General features: G+C 39.5%; 1 protein-coding gene across 3 annotated transcripts in view; it reads left to right on the top strand.

The window, feature by feature from the left end:
* The window catches only part of RAP1GDS1 (Rap1 GTPase-GDP dissociation stimulator 1), a 166,872-nt gene that overhangs the window by 70,276 nt on the left and 73,029 nt on the right, over positions 1-23,567 (top strand). For 2 of the 3 annotated variants that reach the window (XM_088464422.1, XM_088464423.1), the window contains exons 2-4: positions 5,084-5,191; positions 12,247-12,369; positions 14,440-14,565. In XM_088464422.1, coding sequence (XP_088320548.1) covers positions 5,084-5,191; positions 12,247-12,369; positions 14,440-14,565 — 357 coding nt within the window. Of the gene's footprint in view, positions 1-5,083; positions 5,192-12,246; positions 12,432-14,439; positions 14,566-23,567 lie in introns of those variants that run through there. The other variant, XM_088464424.1, reaches the window with a different exon arrangement.

The following is a 23,567-nucleotide window of genomic DNA, read 5'->3' as shown; positions in this document are numbered from 1 at the left end:
ACAGTAGGAGGAGCTGTCACGCCACTGAGCACCATGGTCTAACTCGGCGGGATAGTCTGGCAGCAATGGCCACTAATTGCGGCAACAAAGTGAGCGGGTGGTACGGTGTACCGGCGGCCAAATTCTTAATAGTTTGCTGTACCCGAGCGTACTGGCACACTTGCAACAGCGCTATAGGGGCTATCCATGGTACTTGTAAAAAATAAAATAAAAAAGTTTAGTGCTTGAAGTACTGGCATGCCATACGTCAGGCACTAGCGGGTTAGGGTTACGGTTAGGCACTAGCGGGGGAGGGTTAGGATTAGGCTATGGGGGGGAGAGCTAGGTTTATGGGTAGGGTTAGGATAGTGTCGGTATCGTATCCCGACAGTGTTAGCAGTGTTGGCATCCTGTACCCAACCCAGTGAAACCTTCCATGAATGCTTTGTCTGATAACTGTAAGCACTGTTAAGCAGCTCTTAATGGCCCCCGCAACAGCACTGGAGATCTGTCATGTACATGAGGGAGCAAAGAAGTTGCCATCTTTATTTTATCTTTGCTCTGGTGACCTGTAATTGTCCAGCCCTACAAATAAACTGTGTGAATCACACACATCGACACCTGCAAGTGGGAATTATGGGCATGATTCAGAGCCGCTCGTTCGCTACGAGCAATGTTCGCACAACTGTGCATGCGTTTGGGTTGTAATACGCATGCGCGAACCAGTCATTGTGGTCGGAAATTGTGTTCTCGCAAAATAGCGAGTGCCTGCTAATTTGAATGAGATGTTTGTGGGTGGTAACAGGGGAAGGTACTTGAAAACGGGGAGTGGAGATCCGAACGCAGGCGTACCAAACGGTCAAAACGGGCGCTTTAAGGGTGTGCATAATTAACAATGCAGCGTCATCGACCACGTCACTTGGTTGTCTTTTAGCCTGACTTGCTCGCATGATTGCGGTAGGAAAATGCGACCACAAGCACTGCGAGCAGTTCATACGTCTTTCGATGTACTCGATTAATCTAATAAATAGCGAAGATGACGTAGGATGCGAGCGGCCAGGGGGCGTTTTTAAAAAAATAGCGAGCGCATGTTTAGTTCGCTCGTTCAGACATAGAGGCGTCAACAGTCCGCAAAGAGCGAGCGCTCTATTTAAATATCCGGCCCCTTTTTCCGAATGAGCGAGCGCAAATAGCGTCCGGCTCTGAATCAGGCCCTATATACAAGTAACCCTGTTTTCTGCATTCTTAAAAGTACTTAGGCAAACCTATAAAAAAAATCCCTCGTTCCCGTCCCACAATCGTTGCGTTTCCCTGACATAGTTATTACTGTTTGGTAGCTGTGGCAAACACACTTGCAGTTCATCAGCATAATGCAAACCACATTGTTTCTATCTGCAACTTTACCTATATAACTCCAACCCTACGGAATGGTAATCAAAGTTTGCATGATACTTCAAAAACGGACTTTGCTCTGTTAATAAGGTAATATTTGGCTAATACTGGTTGGGTTAGCACTAAATCACTTTACTGTGATATTGTTATGTACCTCTTGGTTGTTAGTTTTCAGGATAGTCAGGAGGTATGGTATGGTATTGTTTTGCAGGTACATGTATTATGTCAAGAACAAAAATCTGCTTTGACAAGAACAAGAAGCATGGATAGCCGGTTTTTGCTGAGAGAATACACTAGCCTTGTACAAGAATATCTTCCAAGTGGCTGTCCTAGCTCACAGGACACTTTATGTACTGTAGTGGCTGAATAGTTAAATATAGCAAGTATGTAAGTCTTACTAAAGTGGCTTTTGGGAATTTTCCCATCTTCTTTGTCATCAACTTGTGGAATGACCTGAAGCCTCTGAAAAATACTTGTTTATACAATGAGCTAAGATGTCTATGTATGCAGTGAATAATAAGAGACTATAGGACTTTAGAGTTTAGAGACAAGATCACTGATCATACAATATTGCATGCTCACTGGGATGTATATATTTTTTTTGTTCTTACAATAAGTATGCACACTGCCATATTTATTTTTTATTTTCAGCCTTTTTTTTTTTTTTTTTTAAGAAAATTCTTTTTTTTATGGCACATTTTTACCTTAATGGAATAGAAAATTGTTGTATTTGTGAACATCAGTGCAGTAAACTCCAATATTTGTAATGAGGGAAACTGTAAGATACACTAAAGCACTTCCCGAGTGTAAGAGGATAATCTCACTTGAAGTCATTTGAAGTTGGAATATGGTAAGCGTGTAAACCTAAATCCAAGGGCTACTACTTTCTGCTCATTCTCTGTGACTTTTCTGCTGCTTTCAACACTGTGGACTACCCTCTCTTGCTGCAAATCCTTCACTCCCTTGGTCTACGTGGCGCTGCCCTCTCCTGGCTTTCCTCCTAACCTCTCTGACCGATCCTTCTCTTTCTCCTCTCATGACTCCTCTTCCCCTCCACAGCCTCTTACAGTAGGTGTTCTCCAAGGTTCTGTTCTTGGACCTCTCATATTCTCACTCTATACGTCCTCACTAGGTGAACTCATCAGCTCTTTTGACCTCCATTATCATCTCTGTGCTGATGATACTCAGATCTAAGTTTCCTCCCCTGACCTCTCCCCCTCTCTCCTCACTCATATCTCCAACTGTCTTTCTGCTATCTCTTCCTGGATTCCCCAGCGATTTCTTAAACTTAATATGTCTAAGACTGAGCTGATAATTTTTCCACCCTCCAACATAACCGCACTTCCCACCATTTCTTTATCAATTGATGGCACAACTATCACCTCTACCCCCAAAGTACTCTGTATTGGATTTATCCTGGACTCATCCCTCTCCTTCAAACCACATATCCAGAATCTCTCACAGTCCTGTCGTTTCCATATTAAAAATATTTCCAAGAGTAGACCCTTTCTCACCCAGAATGCCACTAAAACCCTCATACACTCACTGGTCATCTCCAGATTGGACTATTGTAACCTCCTCCTATCTGGCCTCCCCAACTCCCTTCTCTCTCCTCTCCAGTCTTTCCTCAATGCTGCTGCTCGGCTCATCTTCCTCTCCAAACACTCTGCCTCTCCTCTCCAACAAGCCCTCCACTGGCTCCCCTTCCCTTTCAGAACCCAGTTCAAGGTTCTCACACTCACCCATTCCTCTCCCATTTATATCTCTGACCTCATCTCCCTTCACTCTCCTGTCCGCCCTCTTCGTTCAACAAATGCACGCCACCTTTCATGCCAATTGACTACTTCCTTCCACTCCCGCCTCCAAGATTTTGCCCGCGTTGCCCCCCACCTTTGGAACTCTCACCCTCTTCCCATCAAACTCTCCACCTCTCTACAATCAATCAAGGCCTTCCAGCTCTCATCTTAACTTGCTGCTACATGCTCCTTCCTTCCTCACTGTCTACCCCATCTGTGTCACACCTATTTGTCTGCCCCTCCCCTTTTAGAATGTAAGCTCTTACGAGCAGGGCCCTCACTTGAAGTCATTTGAAGTTGGAATATGGTAAGCGTGTAAACCTAAATCCAAGGGCTACTACTTTCTACTCATTCTCTGTGACTTTTCTGCTGCTTTCAACACTGTGGACTACCCTCTCTTGCTGCAATCCTTCACTCCCTTGGTCTACGTGACGCTGCCCTCTCCTGGCTATCCTCCTAACCTCTCTGACCAATCCTTCTCTGTCTCCTCTCATGACTCCTCTTCCCCTCCACAGCCTCTTACAGTAGGTGTTCTCCAAGGTTCTGTTCTTGGACCTCTCATATTCTCACTCTATACGTCCTCTCTAGGTGAACTCATCAGCTCTTTTGACCTCCATTATCATCTCTGTGCTGATGATACTCAGATCTACGTTTCTTCCCCTGACCTCTCCCCCTCTCTCCTCACTCATATCTCCAACTGTCTTTCTGCTATCTCTTCCTGGATTCCCCAGCGATTTCTTAAACTTAATATGTCTAAGACTGAGCTGATCATTTTCCACCTTCCAACATAACCGCACTTCCCACCATTTCTTTATCAATTGATGGCACAACTATCACCTCTACCCCCAAAGTACTCTGTATTGGATTTATCCTGCACTCATCCCTCTCATAATTTTATGAGATTAAACAGAACGATTGATGGGCAAACTGTGTTAGCCTGACCGACTGTGTGAATAGTGATTATTAAAACTCTGTTTGAAATTGTTATTGGTTTGTCCGAGTACTGTTGAATATTTTCTCTCAACATTATGATTTGATTGTAATGTCTGATAATATCCAGTTGGATGATCTTTTGACTGTGCTATGGAACAGCAGTGACTGCTGTAAATGCACATTTTTGTTTTATACTTTTAAAATGAAAACTTTGAATTGCAGGGCAATTAGGGCCAACAGTATCCTACTTTACCAACACATTTTAGTGGATTCATTGCTGATGACACCAGGATGATCTGATTCTTGATTGATTTGATAGTTGAAGTTGATTGGTATCTTTTAATGCCAGGGTAACACCATACATGGAGGAGAGCATAGTGAGGCACAGAGTGCATTGCAGATAGTCTGCGTGGACATGAAATGTAGTTGGCATACAATTTTCATAGAGAGTGATTCAATTGTCATCGTAGGGATGTAGCTAATGGGTTAACTGCCCGGAGCTATTCAATTCTGTAACCCACGACTAGCGAATTTCTGTTTGCATTTTACTGAGGATGCAAGCATAAATCTAAGCTAACTAGTGCCTCAGTCGCAATGATACAATAGAGGCGATTCAATTCAGCACGATGTGAATAGCGCCGGGAAGCGGTTCCCAGAGCTATTCAATTGTCCCCATCGAATCCTGATGAGAGGAACTGATCGTTCCACTGTCGATGACGTCTCCAGCTTCCATGTTGCAAAAATAAGGCAGAGAGGTGTGAATAAATGGCATAATTCATACTAGGTGGCACATTATGTCTTTTAGAATTCTAATTGTTGTGGCAAAGTTCATTTGTTGTCTGGCCCTGAGGTATCTTCAGTGTTTCAGGCAAAATAAAGAGATTTTTTCAGTATTTTGTTTTGGCTAAGACTACAGGTATTCGGTATTCATTAAGTGTGATCATTGTTAAACGTAATGGGTTTTTTTATGTTCTGTTTTGCAGATAACCTAAGTGACACTTTGGAGAAATTGAAGATAACTGGAGCTGACTGCGCATCTGACAAGCTAGATGGATGTTTGGATTGTTTGCTTCAAGCACTTGGTCAAAACAGTAAGTTCCCAAATCATCTTCCTACGAATTACTTGTAGCAAATGTGCTGAAATTGATTTCCATGCAATTCCCTGCAAGCATAACTGCTAGAAGCAGCGTATATGCAGTTTGCAGTACAGATTTAATTGTTCTGTGTGAACAAACTTTTGGCTTAGGGGTGCCGTGAAAACCATGCTGATACACTAGGGCGCCGAGATTCAAAAAAGTTTGGGAACCACTGATATAACTTATTTATAAGTAGCAAATTTGAAAAATCACCATGTGTTTTAGGGTATGGTAGGGTTCCATGGAAATTGTAGCTAGGGAAGCCATTCTCACCATTTTTGTTGTAATCCTTTTTAGGATTGAAAAAAATCTGAATCCTGGAATTCCCAAGATTGAATTATACAAAGATCCCCCTGCCTCCTGTTTACTTCTCCCTTGTACCCCTTGGCATTTCTCTATCCCCTCCCCTTTCACTTACCTTAGCCACACAATGGTGGTCGAAAGGGGATACTCTTGGCGGGCGTGTTGTCCGGTCCTCTCCCAGGTTCAACTGCAGTAGAATTGTGGGGTCCTGTGATGCGTCTGCTCTCAGTCACTGATTGGCTAGGAGTGCTCCACACAGTGATTGTTTTCGTGCACTGACTGAGAGCAACTGCATCATGGGACTACTTCTATTCTATAGGCATCTGGAAGAGCCTGAAAGGACCGAATAATATGACCAGAACCAAGAAGGTAAGTATTATCCCTTTGCCCCTGCCCAATCCTTAGTGTGTTTTGAATCCATGGAATTTAATTATTATAATCCTAGGTATTTTTGGGACTCAATAGCATCCAGGATTGGCTTCCCTAATTGTAACCAAAACACATATATGTATGTTCGAAGTTGATCCAATAGCACTTTAACATTCTCTGATTCTATGCACACAGCAAACTACAAACACACCTATCAGCTATAACATTAAAACCACCTGCCTAATATTGTGTATGTGCTGCCAAAACAGCTCTGATCCATTGGGACATGGACTACCTCTGAAGGTGTTCTGTGGTGTCTGGCACCAATACGTTAGCATATCTTATAAGTATATCCTATAAGTTGCAAGGTGGGGCCTCTGGCTTGTTGTTCTAGCATGTCACACAGATGCTTGATCGAATTGAGACCTGAAGAATTTGGAGGCCAAGACAACACCTTGAACTTTTTGTCACGTTCCTCAAGCCATTCCTGAACAATTTTTGCAGTGTGGCAGGGTGCATTATTCTGCTGAAAGAGGCTACTGCCATCAGGGAATGCCGTTACTCTGAAGGTTGTACTTGGTCTGCAACAATGTTTAGATAGGTTGTACATGTCAAAGTGACATCTACATGCATACCAGAACCCAAAGTCTCCCAGCAGAACATTGCCCAGAGCATCACACCGTCTCCGCCGATTTGTCTTCTTCCTATAGTGCATCCTTGTGCCATCTCTTTCTTAGGTAAATGACACACATACACCTGGCTGTACACATGATGTAAAAGAAAACATGATTCATCAGACCAGGCCACCTTCTTCCATTGCTCCACAGATCAGTTCTGATGCTCACGTGCTCATTGTAGGTACTTTCGGCAGTGAACAGGGGTCGGCAGGGGCACTCTGAACAGTCTGTGGCTACGCAGACCCATACACAGCAAGCTGCAATGCACCGTGTAATCTGAAACCTTTCTATCATAGCCAGCATTAACTTTTTCATCAATTTGTGCTGCATTAGTTCTTTTCCGAGATCGGACCAGACGGGCTAGCCTTCACTCCCCACATGCATCAATGAGCCTTGGGTGCCCATGACCCTGTCACTGGTTCACAGGTTGTTCTTAGAACAACACAGGTTGTTCTTAGAACACTTTTGGTAGGTACTAACTGTTGCATACTGGGAATACCCCACAAGACCTGCAGATGGCTAGATGATCTGACCAGTCGTCTAGCCATCACAATTTGGCCTTTGTCAAAGTAGCTCAACATTTGTCCATTTTTCATGCTTCCAACACATCAACTTTAAGAACTGACTGTTTACATACTGCCTAATTTATTCCTTCTCTTAATAGGTGCCATCGTAACAAGATAATCAATGTTATTCATTTCACCTGTCATTGATGTTATGGCTGATGGGTTATATTGTTAGTGGAAAAGTGTGTAGCTTATAGTCATTTCAATGCTGGTTTTGTGTCATACCAATTTCTGGTCACCATGGCAAGCCCTAGGCTATTGTATAGGGATAGGTTTAGCACACACAAATAATGCTTTCCACGCCCACAGGTACTTGTCAGTAGGATATTGTACCTTAGATGGCACCAGAATGTGGGTTTTAATACTGTGTACTGTATATTTGCCTGGGCCATGCTTAAACACACAACTGATGACCCTATACTGTGTCTTCCCATTATAGTCACGCCACTGACATACCTGCAAACCAACGTATAAACTTATGATACAACTTTGAAGCCATATGACCCACTGTATAAGCACTGTCCTTAGCACTGAATGGCTGGTCTATTGCAGTGGCAGGAGATGCAACCATATACCATCACCAAAGTTATGATGTTACTGGCAGGGGAAAATTTTGAACTGTGTTTTAGGGTGTTTCTGAACAATATTTCAAGTGCTAGCCTGATTTGTGGTACATTTGTCACTGAATTATGCGGTACAGCAGAGGAGATTTTGTCATAAGGACATGGCACGTTGTATCATAAAACTGAGAACAGCAACTGTCTGTGGAGCTGGAATAGATCTTCTTCTTCTGCTAGTGTCTACTTGTCATACTTTTTTGTTTCTCAGAGAAAATGGAAATGGAAGCAATCTGAATATGGATAAGTCAGTGGGTGACTGATCTGTTCTTATTATCTTACAACAGTAGTATTGCAGTAGTAGCTTTTTTTTTTATCTTCGTCGAGTATAGAAAGTTTTTTATGGACGTTAAACCAAAACCATTGCTTCATAACGCACAAAGACTATAGTCTGCCAAAAATGAATGCCAACCTATGAGATAACGGGATATTGTTGAAAGGGTTATTTTGACCACTCCACTTTTTTTCTTTTTAGTGATTTACTTGGTGATCTGCAGGTCTCCTAATCTACTAATAGCAAAATGTAATTTTCCAGTTATTGAAACTTCCCCCAAAATACTACCATTTTTTGCATAGTAATATAAATCAATGACTTATGCATCATAGAGCAGAGACAGTCGTTTAAATGGTATTTGAAAACTAATTATGGAAATTTCCAAAACTAACTGGTTTCAGGTATCCGGCAGTTGATAGTGCCTGAAACCAGTAAGATGTGTGACATTTCATATTCATTTCAATGGACACAAAACGTCCATTTGTTTAAACTGGTGCTGCCTATTTCAGGGGTCTTCAACCTTGGCCCTCCAGCTGCTGTGGAACTACAAATCCCAGCATGGACTGCCACCTTTTTGATATAACAGCATGCTAAAACTATGGCAGTGCATGCTGGGATGTGTAGTTCCACAGCAGCTGGAGGGCCAAGTTTGAAGACAAAATGATCAACTAAGTAAATAATTATTTACTTATTTACACTCAATGGCTATTGCAGCTTGATTGGATTTACAGCTCCACATTTTAATCTTTTAATTAAAAAAAAAATGTATTTAATTATAAATAAATATACATTTAAAAAAAAAATAAACTATTAAAATGTGGAGCTATTAGTCCCATCAAGCTGCAACAGCCAATTATTGCTTGTTCATACTGACATTTGTGCAGAATTCCAGTGTAGGATTTCATTGCTTTGCCCTCAGCCCGATTGTTTTCAGCTGTTCTATTAATCACAAGCAGGCAGCATGAAAAATTTCTTGTGATTGGGTTTGCTTTTCCAATTAATTTTTATGGGCAATGCATTTCAACTGGAGTCCCTTTTGAGATGCATTGTCTATGCAAATTAATTTGCTCAGCAGAGTAAAAACCCTAAAATTGATCGGTATGAAATAAATAGATCTTTTAATAGATTGAAAACATTTTATTTGATTTTAACTTGTGAACATAAAAAACCTTTGACTGACCCTCTGCATGAGTGTGGTGGGTATTTTGCCGGGTGCAGGGCAGAACTTTGACAAAGGGAGCCAGTCGGATGGATTTGGATGACATCACATAATAAAACTTAATAACTTGAAGATTTAAACCTGGGCAACACCGGGTACTTCTACTAGTATTATATAATTAAACACTCCTTACTGTTATCAAATGTATATGCACAGTCCCTTCTGATGTTTATTATATAGTCCATAGCCGTCTTCTTATGTCAAAGATAAAATACAGAGCCCACATTATTTAGTGCACAGACCTCATTATCCATTAATTTGTTATAGTGAGACTTTTTTTTACAATGTTTCATAATCTGATCATGGATGTCCTCTCTCCCATTTCCTATCTAGCTCTAGGACCATCAGCATTACTGACCTTACACTGGAAGTGCTGGAGAAAAGGCTATCAGTCTATGTCAACAATCTATTTCTGTGTGTGGTAGATACAGATCCCATGTGGTCCCCACTGTTTCTTGTATGCTATATCAGAAATACACTCCTCAGCAGCCAGAAGGGTACTAGTTTCATGTTTCACATTAACTGTTTAGGGGGCTTCAATTTTGAGTGATGTGACACCGGAATTCAGTAGACAATCTTGGCTCGTTTTCCTGTGCATCTCTTCAGGGTACAAGCTACAGAGAATATTTAGCCATTCACATCAGTCCCTGCCCCAGTGCAGCATACAATCTGTTCCCTACCACATGCTCACATATACACACTAGTGTTAATTTCTTAGTTTGAAGCTAATTAACCTGCTTGTATGTTTTTGGAGTGTGGGACGAAACTGGAGTACCCGGGGGAAGCCCCAGCATGGGGAGAATATAAAACTCCACACAGTTAGGGACGTGGTAGGATTTGAACCCAAGATCTTAGTTCTGTGAGGCAGTGATGCTAACAATTACACCATCCGCGCAGAGTCTCTTCACCTGCCCATCCCAGCAGCTCTTTGCGCACATCGATCTGATTTAATTTTCCTGTGGAACAGAGCCAGTAGGTGTTTCTGTTTTGCCTGTCTTGCTCTACCTACAGGAAATGTGATTTGAGTGTTGGTGGAGTCTGTGAGTAACTGGAAACTCCTCCTATGTGTTCTACTGGCGGGAGGTTTCTGGTGAGTTTGATTACAGCTTGGCAACTGCAATAGAATAGCAATTCCAGATTCTGGATGTGTGTCATTGAAGACATGGGGGAGATGTATCAAGCCTTCTAAAGAGGAAAGGTTGCCCTTAGTAACAAATGAGCTCTTACCGATCATTTTGTAAAATGTACTTGTAAAATGCTAGCAAGAAGTTGCTTGGTTGCTATGGGTAACTTCCACTCTTTAGAAGGCTTAATACGTCTCCCCCCATGGTCTAGTGTCAGTGGGGACCAGGCAATCCAGGAATTTGTCTTGTCCTATTTGGCTGACCACGGGCAGAATAAATAAGTAATCCACAAGAGTTTAGCATGTGTGATCTATTGTAGGGTTGGGTGCGGAATGCCGGCAGTCAGAATCCCGACAGGGTTAGGATACCGACACCTGCATGTAGGTATTCTAAACCTAAGCCTCCCCCACTGCATAATAATCCCCCTCCCTGCAGCCTAACCCTCCCCCTAGTGCCTAACCCTCCTCCTAATCCCAATACTCACCGTCTGGATGCTGGCACAGGGATTCTGACTGGTGTCGGGACTACTGCGCCGGCATCCTGAGAGCCGGGATATAAACTACGTCATGTACAACTTCATTTCATTTCATTCCAGACCACTTTACCTTTTTTTTTTAATAAAGCCTGTCCTTGATACTCTTTCATGTGTGTCTGCTTTAACCATGATAAAAACCAGATACAAATGTACCTGTTTTGCTTTTTTTTTTTTATTATAGTGTGATAAAGAAAGGAATAATTACTAATTATTAGTTCAGTTGTGCTGTGTTTTTGTTTTTGACCATCAATATGTCCTTAGTTGACTCTGGTTGAAAGTTTATACACAAAAATTCCAGGTGTGGTCTTCAAAACACCACGAATTCATGGCAAATCATTTATTCAGTTTTACAATTTTAGATAAACTGATTAGGTAAAGTATTTTCCCTTTTTTAATGAAGACAAATTGTTAAACAAAAGAATTTCTGACTTAGAAATATGTTGTACGTTTTATTAGATTGAATAAATTGATGATGAACACTCACACTAAATATTGTTAGGACAGAGATCGTAAAATATTTTTTCACTGGATATATTTGTAATCAATCAGAAATGTGTTTTCATTTAAATATATATGGACCTAATTTAATTCATAACCATTAACATGTGGCGAATGGCATGGTCTGGAGATAATCCGCAGCATTGATTCTAACCACTCAAGTGGAATATTTCTAGTAATGTTTTAAAACTGTAAGTGTGCCATTAAGATACATATGGCATGGAGTACATCGGTTTTAAATGTTTACCTAATCAGTAATCAGATGCTAGAACCGGAAATAACCTACACAAACGGCTGACATGCGGCACACTTATATGTGGCTGTATCTACACGCGAAATGCTACGTTACAGTGTCACAGCCGCTGACAATGTAATGTAGCATTTTGCATGCAGATACACCCGCAGTCGCACACAGAATATATGCATGCTGCATATTATTTTAATTAGCATAAGCTATTTGTGCTTCCTATTTGCATCACTTTGCGTATAAGATGCACTGTAAGGGAACACGTTGCACAAAAAGATGCTCAGTGCTCATACGTTATGTGTAACGCAACTTGTAGCGCACAGAGGCTAGATGTATTTGAACACATCTGTATATGTGTGCTGGTAAATTACTAATGTGGATAAGTTATATTGTCCCTAGTCATCCCTTTTTTTATGATTTTTTTTTTTAAGCAGGATGCAAATGTCAACATACTATTCCCACTGTATATGGGACTGCTTATGTTTTAGTGGCGTAGCAAGGCAATCATCTGGAGCAGGAGCCTACAAGGGTGAATAATTCTGCATATTTATCAGCCTGAATATTGCTTTTTTTTCTTTCAGATATAGAGAGCAGTGAAAAAATCAAACAGAGCGGGATCCTTCAAGTCTTTGCAAGTCTTTTGATTTCACAATCTTCCTGCACAGCAAAAATAGCTCACATCATAGCAGAAATAGCAAAAAATGGTGAGGTTTTCCCAGAGAACTTTTACTGATGGAACATCTACAGTTATTCATCTCATTTGTCAGTATGTTTTAATTCATTTTCATTTCATTTTCTTATGTAGAGCTAGGTTATGTACCATTTCATTTTAGTATAGTTTTCTATTTTGGATTTTGTACTTACATGTTTATTTTTGAATGTTTTCAATCTTTTTATTTTTTGGCTAGTTTTTACACATCCTGACTCTTTAGCCCCCAAATTAGTATGTTTATTTCGTATTTAATAGAGCATTGGACTCTATTGTATGACAGTGTATAAAGACGTTCAGCTTATCAAATCATCAGTTTGGGGGGCTTTATCCATCACTGTAGTCAGATTTTATTTTAAAAAGCACAATTCTATGAGCAATGATAAACACATAATGGACAGAGTTTTAGCCTGCAAGCTAAATCTCCACTTACTGTCAGTTTATCAGGCTGTTTGCTTTCAGTATCCACTACCATATAGCTGGAACACAATTTATGTACGTTTTTCTTTTGATACTTTAACTGCAAAGGGAATGTACTCAGGCTAGACATTTGATCTGATATTTTGTTTATTTTGAGCTGTTCTTTTTTTTTTTTTTTTTGGATGCATTATATTTTAACTTGGCGGTAGTGGGAAACTATTGTAAAATAAAAAAAAATCTTGTGGACAATGGCAATACAAAGGAACTATTGCTCTTACATGTAGTTTGTATGTTCAATGAGGCATTCATGGTTTTAATACTTAAGGATAGAATCTTGTACATGGTTATGGGTCCTTCACATGGGTGTAATATGTGTGTGGGATGTTTTTCAAGTGCTTTCTAAATAAAATACATTGTAACACATGTTTATCAGCTAATGCGCATTTTGTAAATGCTTGCAATGCATTTGTTTCCACATTATATAGCCCATGTTTACATGTTGTTATAAAAAATATGCAGGAAACCTAGAACTACTTTATAAATAAGTCTATAATACGTGAAGTATACATTCCCAGCTTCTCTTTTAAAGGTCTGTATCTGGCTTTATATCAGCAGAAGACAGGTCTTTTACCAATGGTGGCACTGACCAGTTGTGCTGGGCTGATCTATCTTTTGTTTTCATATGTCCTCGGGAAACATCCTCCATGACATGTAGAAAGACATCACATGGCTAAAAAACATTTCATAGTGTAAACATAACTAGGAAAAGTAAGATATTTTTATGATACATACACAAAGGATGACCATCAGCGATAACGATATCGCTGAACGGTCACCCGGGTGTGCTGGGTAATCGATATCGATCATCCAGCCCACCAACGACGGCCAACATCGCAGGTCCCTATAGTAACCTGGTCGATATCGACCAGGTTGGCCTGCGTGCACGGTCAATGGATGATATCTTTATCGTCCATACGTGCCCGCGCATCACAGGTCGTTGGTGGGTTGGAGGCACTGGAAAATGCACGATATGAATGATAACAATATGATTGTTATCGTTCATATCGTGCATTTTAATCGTACCGTGTGTACGCACCATTATCCTCATCAGACCATCACATATAAAGTTATTGCTTTTTGTAAAAACATGTACACTTGATGAATACACTAGTAAAATATGCATCCACTGTTTTTCAGTGCCTCTTTCCTACCTTCCTATTAACTGTAGCAAAAAGCCATATCATGATGTGGGGTCAGTCTGTTCACTCCTCTGCAATAGATTTTATACAGAGTGCTGCTGGCCCACTCTGTTCAAGATAGCATACTGATGAGGTCCTGATCCATTAAGTTATTAGCTTTATTAAAATGTGGCTCCTGGCTTGAAGTTACCAGAGAGGTCCTGGGGTGGGGGGGCTTTATTTACTAAATAGGGCAGCAGATCAAAAAGAGGAGGTGTCTTATAGTGAATAACCCATTTAATATTTTATTACATATGGTCTTATAGTACTTGGAGAACAGCCTGTCTCTCATATAAAATGTTCATGTCTGCACACAAATGTGAACCATAAGAGAATATTTCTTTTATATTGGTGGTATTATCTCTAATTCGCATGTAATGCATAAGTGACTTAGTCTGTCATTTCAGAACAAATGCGCATTCCATGTGTGGACGCGGGTCTGATCCCACCTCTGGTGCAGCTTCTAAATTGTAAAGATCAGGAGGTGTTGCTGCAAACAGGACGTGCCCTTGGGAATATTTGCTATGATAGTCGTAAGTACTATATGGTTGATTTTTTTCCTTTAGGTATTTATCCAGCAAATACACATTTAAAAATGAAATGTAATTGTCGTTCAGTTGTGACCACATTATAATGCACTGTTGCACTTGAGTTCATTAAGCATTGTATTACCTGTTCCAGTGATGAAGTGCGGTAAGTTACTTGATAGATCTTTCCATAATGAGAACGGTTTGAATTTGTACACATCTTCATTACTTCATGTTGATATATGCCATTTAAAGGTAAATGTTTTGTTCCTTTAATGAAAAGCTGAACAACTCACCGTTTGATACGTTATGACTTAACACACGTAATATCTGTTGCATGGAATCTAATCTTTTATTTCTCTTCACACATTTGCTTTTGAATCTTTTTCCTTCAAGCAGCTGAATCTCTCCTGACGAATCTCCATTCTTTTACATGGACCTGGGCTCCACCACTTCTAATTTCTCCTCTTTTCCCTGCTGAGACAAATATGTGAAAGCACGTAGTTGGGTGTTCATCAGTTTCTTAGCTACAAAGCTGAAACAATACGTTGTCAGACCAAATGTGCCATTTTACCCTGCAGGGTTCAGTCTTTGTAAATGTTCCTTTCTATAATGCTGGGCCCGGAGGCAGGTGTACACAACCCACTAAGCTGCATGCTAATGTAAAGCTTTCTCTGAGACATTTTGGTTGTACTTTTATCCCAACTTACTGTTTTCTTTCTCTGCATTGCCTATTCATCCTTGCACTATTTTTTTTAAGTGATGTTCACTAAATAATTCACAAACAGGCTTAATGCTCACAGATCCTGCACTTATAATTCCTTTAACATTCCTTTCTTACGTATATACAAGGATGAATATTTACCCTTGAAACTTTGGTTATCATTTCTTTTAAAGACCTAGGGGCATATGTATCAAAGCTTGATGTGAGAAAAAATTGTGAGATGTAGATCACCAACCAATCAGCTTCTAACTTACATTTTGCAGGCTGTGTTTAAGAAATGATAGTTTGAAGCTGATTGGTTGGTGATATATATTTCACAATTTTATCTTACATTAAGCTTTGATACATATGCCCCCTAGAGTGCTGTAAAATGGAATTTTCCATCCAAATTAAAATACAGATTACTTTTATTTAAAAGAGCTAATGTGTCAAAGTGAGATAAGACTGTGATTGCAGGAAACCTTTCCACGCACGCCAGGTTTTCTGTCATTGTATTGGAGGAAAATAGCAAGACTTTCACAACATGTCATTGAAAAGTGCACAGAGCAATTATGAATGTTATATGCTGGCTTCTTCATATTTTTTTCTCTGCTTATATTGTAGGTTTAGTGGCAGAATGCCAAACAAATAAGCAAACACATTGGACATTTTTCCAAGACTCCTTTATTTAATTGGCAATTTATAGTACAAGAGCACAGTAAGACATTTGTAGAGGGTGTCACTACACAGGTCAGGTATTTGATACTAAATTGTACTGAGTGCCATCTGCACCTGGTGTGAACGCTTTCTGCTTACTAGGAGAGTAGTGTCAGATACTACGGCTTGGCTGTGCCTTTATCCTGTAACGTGCCTTGGGACATTGCAATGTATCCTTTTTTCATATACAAACTGTTGTTTTACAGAGAGAAAAGCACACAAGTGTAAACATTTGATATAGTAAAAGACATAACAAGCTGGTTATAGAATGTTTCACCTAAACTAACCAAAACTACATCCAAGCTCTTCTTTTATTGTTGGCATTCATTTACCAGTTCCCAGTGATTTAAACATATAAGTACCTCAAGAACAGAACTCTGTCTCCATGTTGCCTGGCTTTGGTAGGCCTCAAGCTTGAGGCTTAGCAGCATTGCGTGCCATCGTTTTCTATTGGATTTTGATCTAAATCCACTGGTGGTCAGCTCACATCTGACAACTGTTATAGGATCAAAAATTCCTCTTGTTCCTCACATGTGCTGACTTTCAGACCACCAGTCCATTGCCCAAAACTGATCGGATACAAATATCAGATGGCGCTGTCTGAAAGCTGCTGGTTCAAGGAGGATTTCACTCTCCTGACTAATACAAAACCACAAAAGATGAAAGAACCTGCGCTAAATCTTGTATATACCAAATGGTTAAATTTTAATCTATTAATCACATTCACAAATCACAATAAATAATAAAACAATAATGCTGGTGTGAAAATATTTCTATTCTTTGATCAATATCAAAGATAACTTCACAGATCTCAAAAAATTAATATAACATGGATATTGATAATAAATAGATGTATAGGCTTGATTGACGGTAAAAAATTTATTCATTTAATATGTCATGACATGCCAATAAAATAGACAATAATGCACAGATATTACAATGAAACAATCACAAGAAAAGAAAAAGGTAGTTATAAAAATAAATAAACTCAAAATCAATGGAAGTCATAAATGCAGAGATGAGAGTCTCAGTCCCAAGGCCTGATGTTAGTAATCAATGATAGTCCTCAAAAAAATGGAGTCCGGAATAATGTCCAGCTAAAATGTTAATAGTTACCAACTGGATAGAAGCATAGGTCCTGACGAGTAGGTGATGCGCCCACAGATGGTGAGGAACCTGAAGCACCGTAGTTGGAGAAATAAAATAAGCCGGTCCTGAATCCACAAGCAGCAATGAGGTATTGTGTCTTTATGCAAAAAAGGACAATATTTCCTCCAATCTGTCAAGGAATGAAAAGAAAGCACTTAAAATATTGATTCAAGATACCTCCATTATTATTAAAGAGGCGGATAAAGGTGGTGGTCTAGTTGCTCAATATAAGAAAGATTATTTTAAGGAGGCACTAAGACAGCTAGGTGATCGTTCCTTTTATCAAATTCTATCTACAGACCCCACCCATTCCTTCCTTCAAGAATTCTAAATCCTGATAGACTCTGCCTTGGCTGGAGGGGTTATATCTAGGGATACATGGCGATTTTTGTTTATTCCTCACCCGGTCATACCTATTTATTATCATCTTCCAAAAATTCACAAATCCCTTTCCTCACCTCCTGGGCGTCCCATCATCTCTGGTATCAATTCCCTCACTTCCAATCTGTCCCATTACGTTGACACTTTTCTTCAGCCCTATGTTCCTGTTTTGAGATCTTATCTTAGGGACTCTACGCATTTTTTTGCAATGCATTGAATCTATACAGTGGAAACCTTCATATGCTTTCCTTACAATGAATGTAGCTTCATTATATACTCACATTCCTCATTCATTAAGTGTACAACACATTGCCTCCAGACTGTCCCGTGATGTGGATCTAAAACAGGAACATAGGACTTTTATTCTTGATTGCATTTCCTTTATTCTCACGCATAATTATTTTCTTTTTCCTGACACTTTTTATCTCCAAACTATGGGAACGGCCATGGGAACCAGGTTTGCGCCGAGCTATGCGAACCTATACATGGGGGAGTTTGAAGACTCACGTGTGGGGGAGCGAGTTCGGCGCGAGCCTGGTTTTCTATGGTCGTTACATAGATGATCTTTTTTTCATTTGGGATGGGGATCTTTCCACTGCCACACAGTTTATTTCCTCACTCAATTGTAATTCTTTTAATCTATCGTTTACTCATCAGTTTAACACAGATCACATAGACTTTCTAGATATATCCCTAGACATTAGAGATGGTGTCTTATATTCATCTAATTTTATCAAATCAGTTAGTACTCAGTCGTACTTACATTATAAAAGATTATTACCCTTGGAAATCCACTATACCCAAGGGTATAGTAATGAGACTACGGAGGAATTGCTCCTCTTTCGACACTTTTCAGACACAGGCCAAAGATATGTTAATATCATTTAGGAAAAGAGGCTATCCTGAACATTTATTACAAAAAGCTCTGGATGATGTTTCCCATATGGATAGATCTGATCTATTGTATAAAAATAGAAATAAAAACAAAACCCAGATATCCTCTCCTGAAAGAGAAATTCCTTTCATCTGTAAATGTAATTCCCATCATAGAGAGATCAGAGATATCATCTTTAGGAACTACCGTATTTTAAGACAAGATAATGTATTGAGAGATGTTCTACCGGTGAAACCTAAAATAATATATCGTAAAAATAGATCTTTAAAATCTATCTTAGCCTCGAGTCATCTTAAATCACATAAGCAATCTATTATCACTAATATATCTGGGGAAACCACACAGTGGTTACCATATAGACCAGCTGGCTTTCACCGGTGTGGGAAAACCAGATGTACTATGTGTCATTACATACCTACAAAAACTTTGAAAATAAATATTAGTGAAAAAGAAACGCATACATTAGATAGTTTCATGAATTGTGATTCAGTATATATCATCTATCTGATCACTTGTGGGTGTGGCCTTCATTATGTAGGCCGCACCACAAGATCACTCAAAAGACGATTTATGGAACATCATAGGAACGTTCTGAATAGGGTTACCACACATAGTCTCTCCCTACATTATCTGAAGGTGCATAATAGCAATCCAGAATCATTGACAATTGTAGGTCTTGAACAGATCAAGGTGACCCAAAGGGGTGGAGATAGATTTAAGAAACTTTGCCTTCAAGAGGTTTTCTGAAGCGGTCGAACTTAATTATTTTCTATAATCATGAGGAATCTGGATAGGTAGATAGGGCCCCCATCACCTATATGTTGCTCCATCATGATTTATTCTTTGGTTCTCTCCACTACATTTAGCGTACCTTCATGGACCAATTTGGTCTCTCCTATCATAATTCATCTCTTTTCAATAGTTTGTATTTTAGGCTATATACATCTATTTAGGGAGAGCTGGATGATATTTCATATAAGAATTAGTTTATCTAGAACTGAATGCTCCATTAGTGTCTATGTTTATAGATATACATTTATTGGATTAGATTGATGATCCTCAATTAATCCCATCCAGTTTTGGTATCTCTATATTGTTATGTTGTGGGATTAAATATTTTGTCAGTTATGTTGCATCATAATTTAAGGGAAGATGCCGGTCCTTTATATTTATATGTTTACATCATGTGACTATTAATAGAATCTAGCCCACTATGTAATGGGATGTAATTTTTATCAAGTGTTTCCCGGAGTGATTCGAATTATATGAATTTACCTTTGAGACATATTATCTAGTGTCCAAAATATACTATGTATTGAGTAGAATGAAATTTATTAAGGAGATAGAATTATTATGTGACTATTAAACATCACATTATCTGATAAATAGGGTCACGTGCTCTTTGTTACATAACACGTGATGATATGCTAATAACGCCGCCCAATACACGTGGCTGAACTTGTTTATGTCACATGATGAATGATGCGGAGTCACGTGTTCTCTATCACGAAACACATAATATGCTAATAGCGCTTCTCTACACACGCGACTGAGTTTGTTTATGTCACGTGATGTATGACGCGGAGATTTTGGTTGATAGGTGGGATTGGGACACATGGTCTTTGTATACGGCTTGACTGACGGGTTAATCATTTTTAAAACAGCTGCTGCACATCTCATTAAGAGAAACGTATTTAAACCCATGATTTCTATTGAAATCATGGGTTTAAATGCTATTGAGGAAGCTGCGCGTCTACCGCAGGGAAATGCGTCTAGCTCTCCATCGCATGTGGCCTTTATATAACGATTGAATACCTCATTGCGGCTTGTGGATTCCGGACCGGCTTATTTTATTTCTCCAACTACGGTGCTTCAGGTCCCTCACCATCTGTGGGCGCATCACCTATTCGTCAGGACCTATGCTTCTATCCAGTTGGTAACTATTAACATTTTAGCTGGACATTATTCCGGACTCCATTTTTTGAGGACTATCATTGATTACTAAAATCAGGCCTTGGGACTGAGACTCTCATCTCTGCATTTATGACTTCCATTGATTTTGAGTTTATTTATTTTTATAACTACCTTTTTGCTTTTCTTGTGATTGTTTCATTGTAATATCTGTGCATTATTGTCTATTTTATTGGCATGTCATGACATGCATATTAAATGAATACATTTTTTACCGTCAATCAAGCCTATACATCTATTTATTATCAATATCCATGTTATATTAATTTTTTGAGATCTGTGAAGTTATCTTTGATATTGATCAAAGAATAGAAATATTTTCACACCAGCATTATTGTTTTATTATTTATTGTGATTTGTGAATGTGATTAATAGATTAAGATTTAACCATTTGGTTTATACAAGATTTAGCGCAGGTTCTTTCATTGCCCAAAACTGGTCCTAATATTTCCTAGAAAGTAGAGCAGCTGTTGGCAGACAAGGTATTTCCTGCTGTAATGCCCAGTCAACTGCAATGACTCACAAAATACATTCTATTCTGCATGGTAACTTTTATCCAGGCATGTCGGGCATGCTAAGAAACGCACAGTACTGTGCTTTGCAATTTGCTGTTTACAGATATAAATGTCATTAATTGAGTCCCAAGATGCTTGAACTAGTCAGTTAATAAAATGCTGGTATCCAAAGCATTTGGGAGATTTACTCTGATGAAATTGTCAGGGCATACTACTCCTAGATTTGTATGTCTTACTGCAGAGCTAGAACTATTGTCAGAGCTGTTGCATGGTTCTCAGCACTAAGCATTCTGAGGGCTGGCATCCACAGTTAGTTGCTCTCTTGGAAAGTGTTTATCATTCTCTATTGTCACAGTATCTCAAAAATCTTCTTGGCCAGATTCTGATAAATTGCCCTATTCACGGGATACAAATGTAGCAGGCATTAAACTAACAATTAATAAGACATGACTTCATTTATGCAGCAAATAGTTACTCTTTAAGAAATTATCAAGTGTGTTTACTAAAGTGTAATATTGAAATTTCCAGCAATACATTTATTTCCCCTGGATAGCTTCATAACAGTATCTTACTATGTTTGTATACTTTCTTTAATTAGCACAATTTGAAGAGGTAATATGGAAACCACCAGCATGGGGTCCCCCTGCTTTAATGTAAAGCAACCTTAGGCTGCCCAGCGCATGTCCGGGGCCCATCCCACCACTGTATTTTTGGTATTGTAATTAATAAGACTGGAAAGAGTATAATAATATTATTATTAATTTATCTGCTCATTATACCAAAAAATAAAGTAATTAAACAACATGCACACATGATTTGAATATAAGTTTTATTTGAATAAAGTCTCCCTATAACCATTGTTCACCACATTTACTATTAATATATAAAATACAATTTCTCTATCTCATATCGTGCAATTCGGGGAAAAAAAAACAACTTACAAATATGGCTGGATTATTTGAGCGACCAGCTCATGCACAACAGATGTGAAATGATTATAGTGGTAGCGAAGATAAATTTTATTAAGATTATTTTCAGAACTTGGCATATTTAGCTGATATCACAATTTTTTTTACTGCAGTCTTTATGTAATACCACCCTGGACATACAGTACTGTACATTACCTCCCATTTCGAATCATATTCAGCATCATTGGTAGATTTTCCAATTATTATAGATTGATATTTTAAGGAAAGTGAACAAAAAAGGGGTGGTGGTAATTACAGAACCAAAGTGGGTTAATAAAGGAGATAATGAGTAGACTATAGGGGAGATGTATCAAACTTTCTAAAAAGGACAAGGAAAAGTTGACCAAAGAAACCAAGCTGCATCTAACTATCATTGTATAGATTGTTCTTCTTAATCGCTAGAGGCTGTTCTTCTTAATCGCTAGGTGCTATGTGCACCTTCTTCAATTGTCCTCTTTAGAAGCTTTGATTAATCCCCCCCCTGTTTGAGGGGAGAAAGGGGGATAATGGAATCTGGATCTACAGAACAGTAGGTGCAGTTGCTTGTAGGAACTTCACATGTTCATGGACAGTAACCCCAGTAAAGATTACTACCCATATATGAGAGGCAGTTGAACTGGGTGCCTCTCTCCCTCTCTCTCTCCCCCTCTCCCACCACACACAAACACACGCCCTTTGCGTACATGAGGCACCTCCCATGGAAGTCAGCACTGTTCTCTGACAGGGGCACCACATCGAGGAAGCCAAGGAAATGCAGGGTTCATTGTGCTAAGTGGACATTGCTCATCGCCATGTTCAGCAGGTTGGGGAGGGGTGCACATGGAGGCTACAGAAATATGCACAGCTACCCCGGGGAGTGCTTATGGTATCTGCAATACAATTTTCTCATCCATGATCCTCATGCCCTTCCCAGCACATACCAGTGGCTGGTCCCCAGCCAGCTGCAGGGCTGTAGCAGTGGGGGTTGTGGTGACTGGTGAGATCTAGAGGGCATGAGTGAGAAGCAGGGGGTTGTTGTGAGATGCACGGGACAGTGGTGACATGGCGTAGGTGGCAAGATGAAATTGCTCCCGTGCGAAGCCGGGGCAGGTCGCTAGTAAAAAATATATCTTGTTTTAAATAGTAATCATTGGAACCAGGGGGTTGCACATTTTTTTTCCTCTGGATTTAAAGAGCAGTTCTCTTCAATACAAAACATGCCTGCTTTTGTGAATATAAGCGCCCTTTTAAGTTAAGCGTCTGATACAGGTGAAGATGTGGCTACTTTTAAAAACTCTGAGTAATTAAATTAGCTCTGCATGTCAGCTTGTGGCTAATGTGATATTGTCCTTTCTCTTTCATCCACTAGGGAACACTGGAGGTGCTTACGCTGGGGTATAGAGGCGTGGATAGCTGGAGCTGGCACTTTAAATAATTTAGAAGTGTGAAGCTCTGCCCCCTCTATTACCCACCAACCCTCAGTTTAGAAAATGTGCCTCATGGAGCTGGTCACAATCTGCTGTGCTCCAGCAATAAATTTAATTTTAATTTAGGTTAGGTTTTTTTACTACATCTTTTACACTATATTAGGTACCCTTCGCCACCTCTCTAAAGGTGGTGTCCGGGTACCTGGCGCCCTGTTCTTAGTAGAGCAGGAAGGAGTGCACAGTGCTTATCCTAAAAGCAACTGACAGCTCCTTATCGCCACAGCACATTTCTACACAGTGACA

This window comes from Taudactylus pleione, unplaced genomic scaffold (assembly GCF_031769625.1).
Source record: "Taudactylus pleione unplaced genomic scaffold, aTauple2 ptg000055l, whole genome shotgun sequence".
Taxonomy (NCBI): domain Eukaryota; kingdom Metazoa; phylum Chordata; class Amphibia; order Anura; family Myobatrachidae; genus Taudactylus; species Taudactylus pleione.
This window is presented reverse-complemented; position numbering and strand designations above follow the sequence as displayed.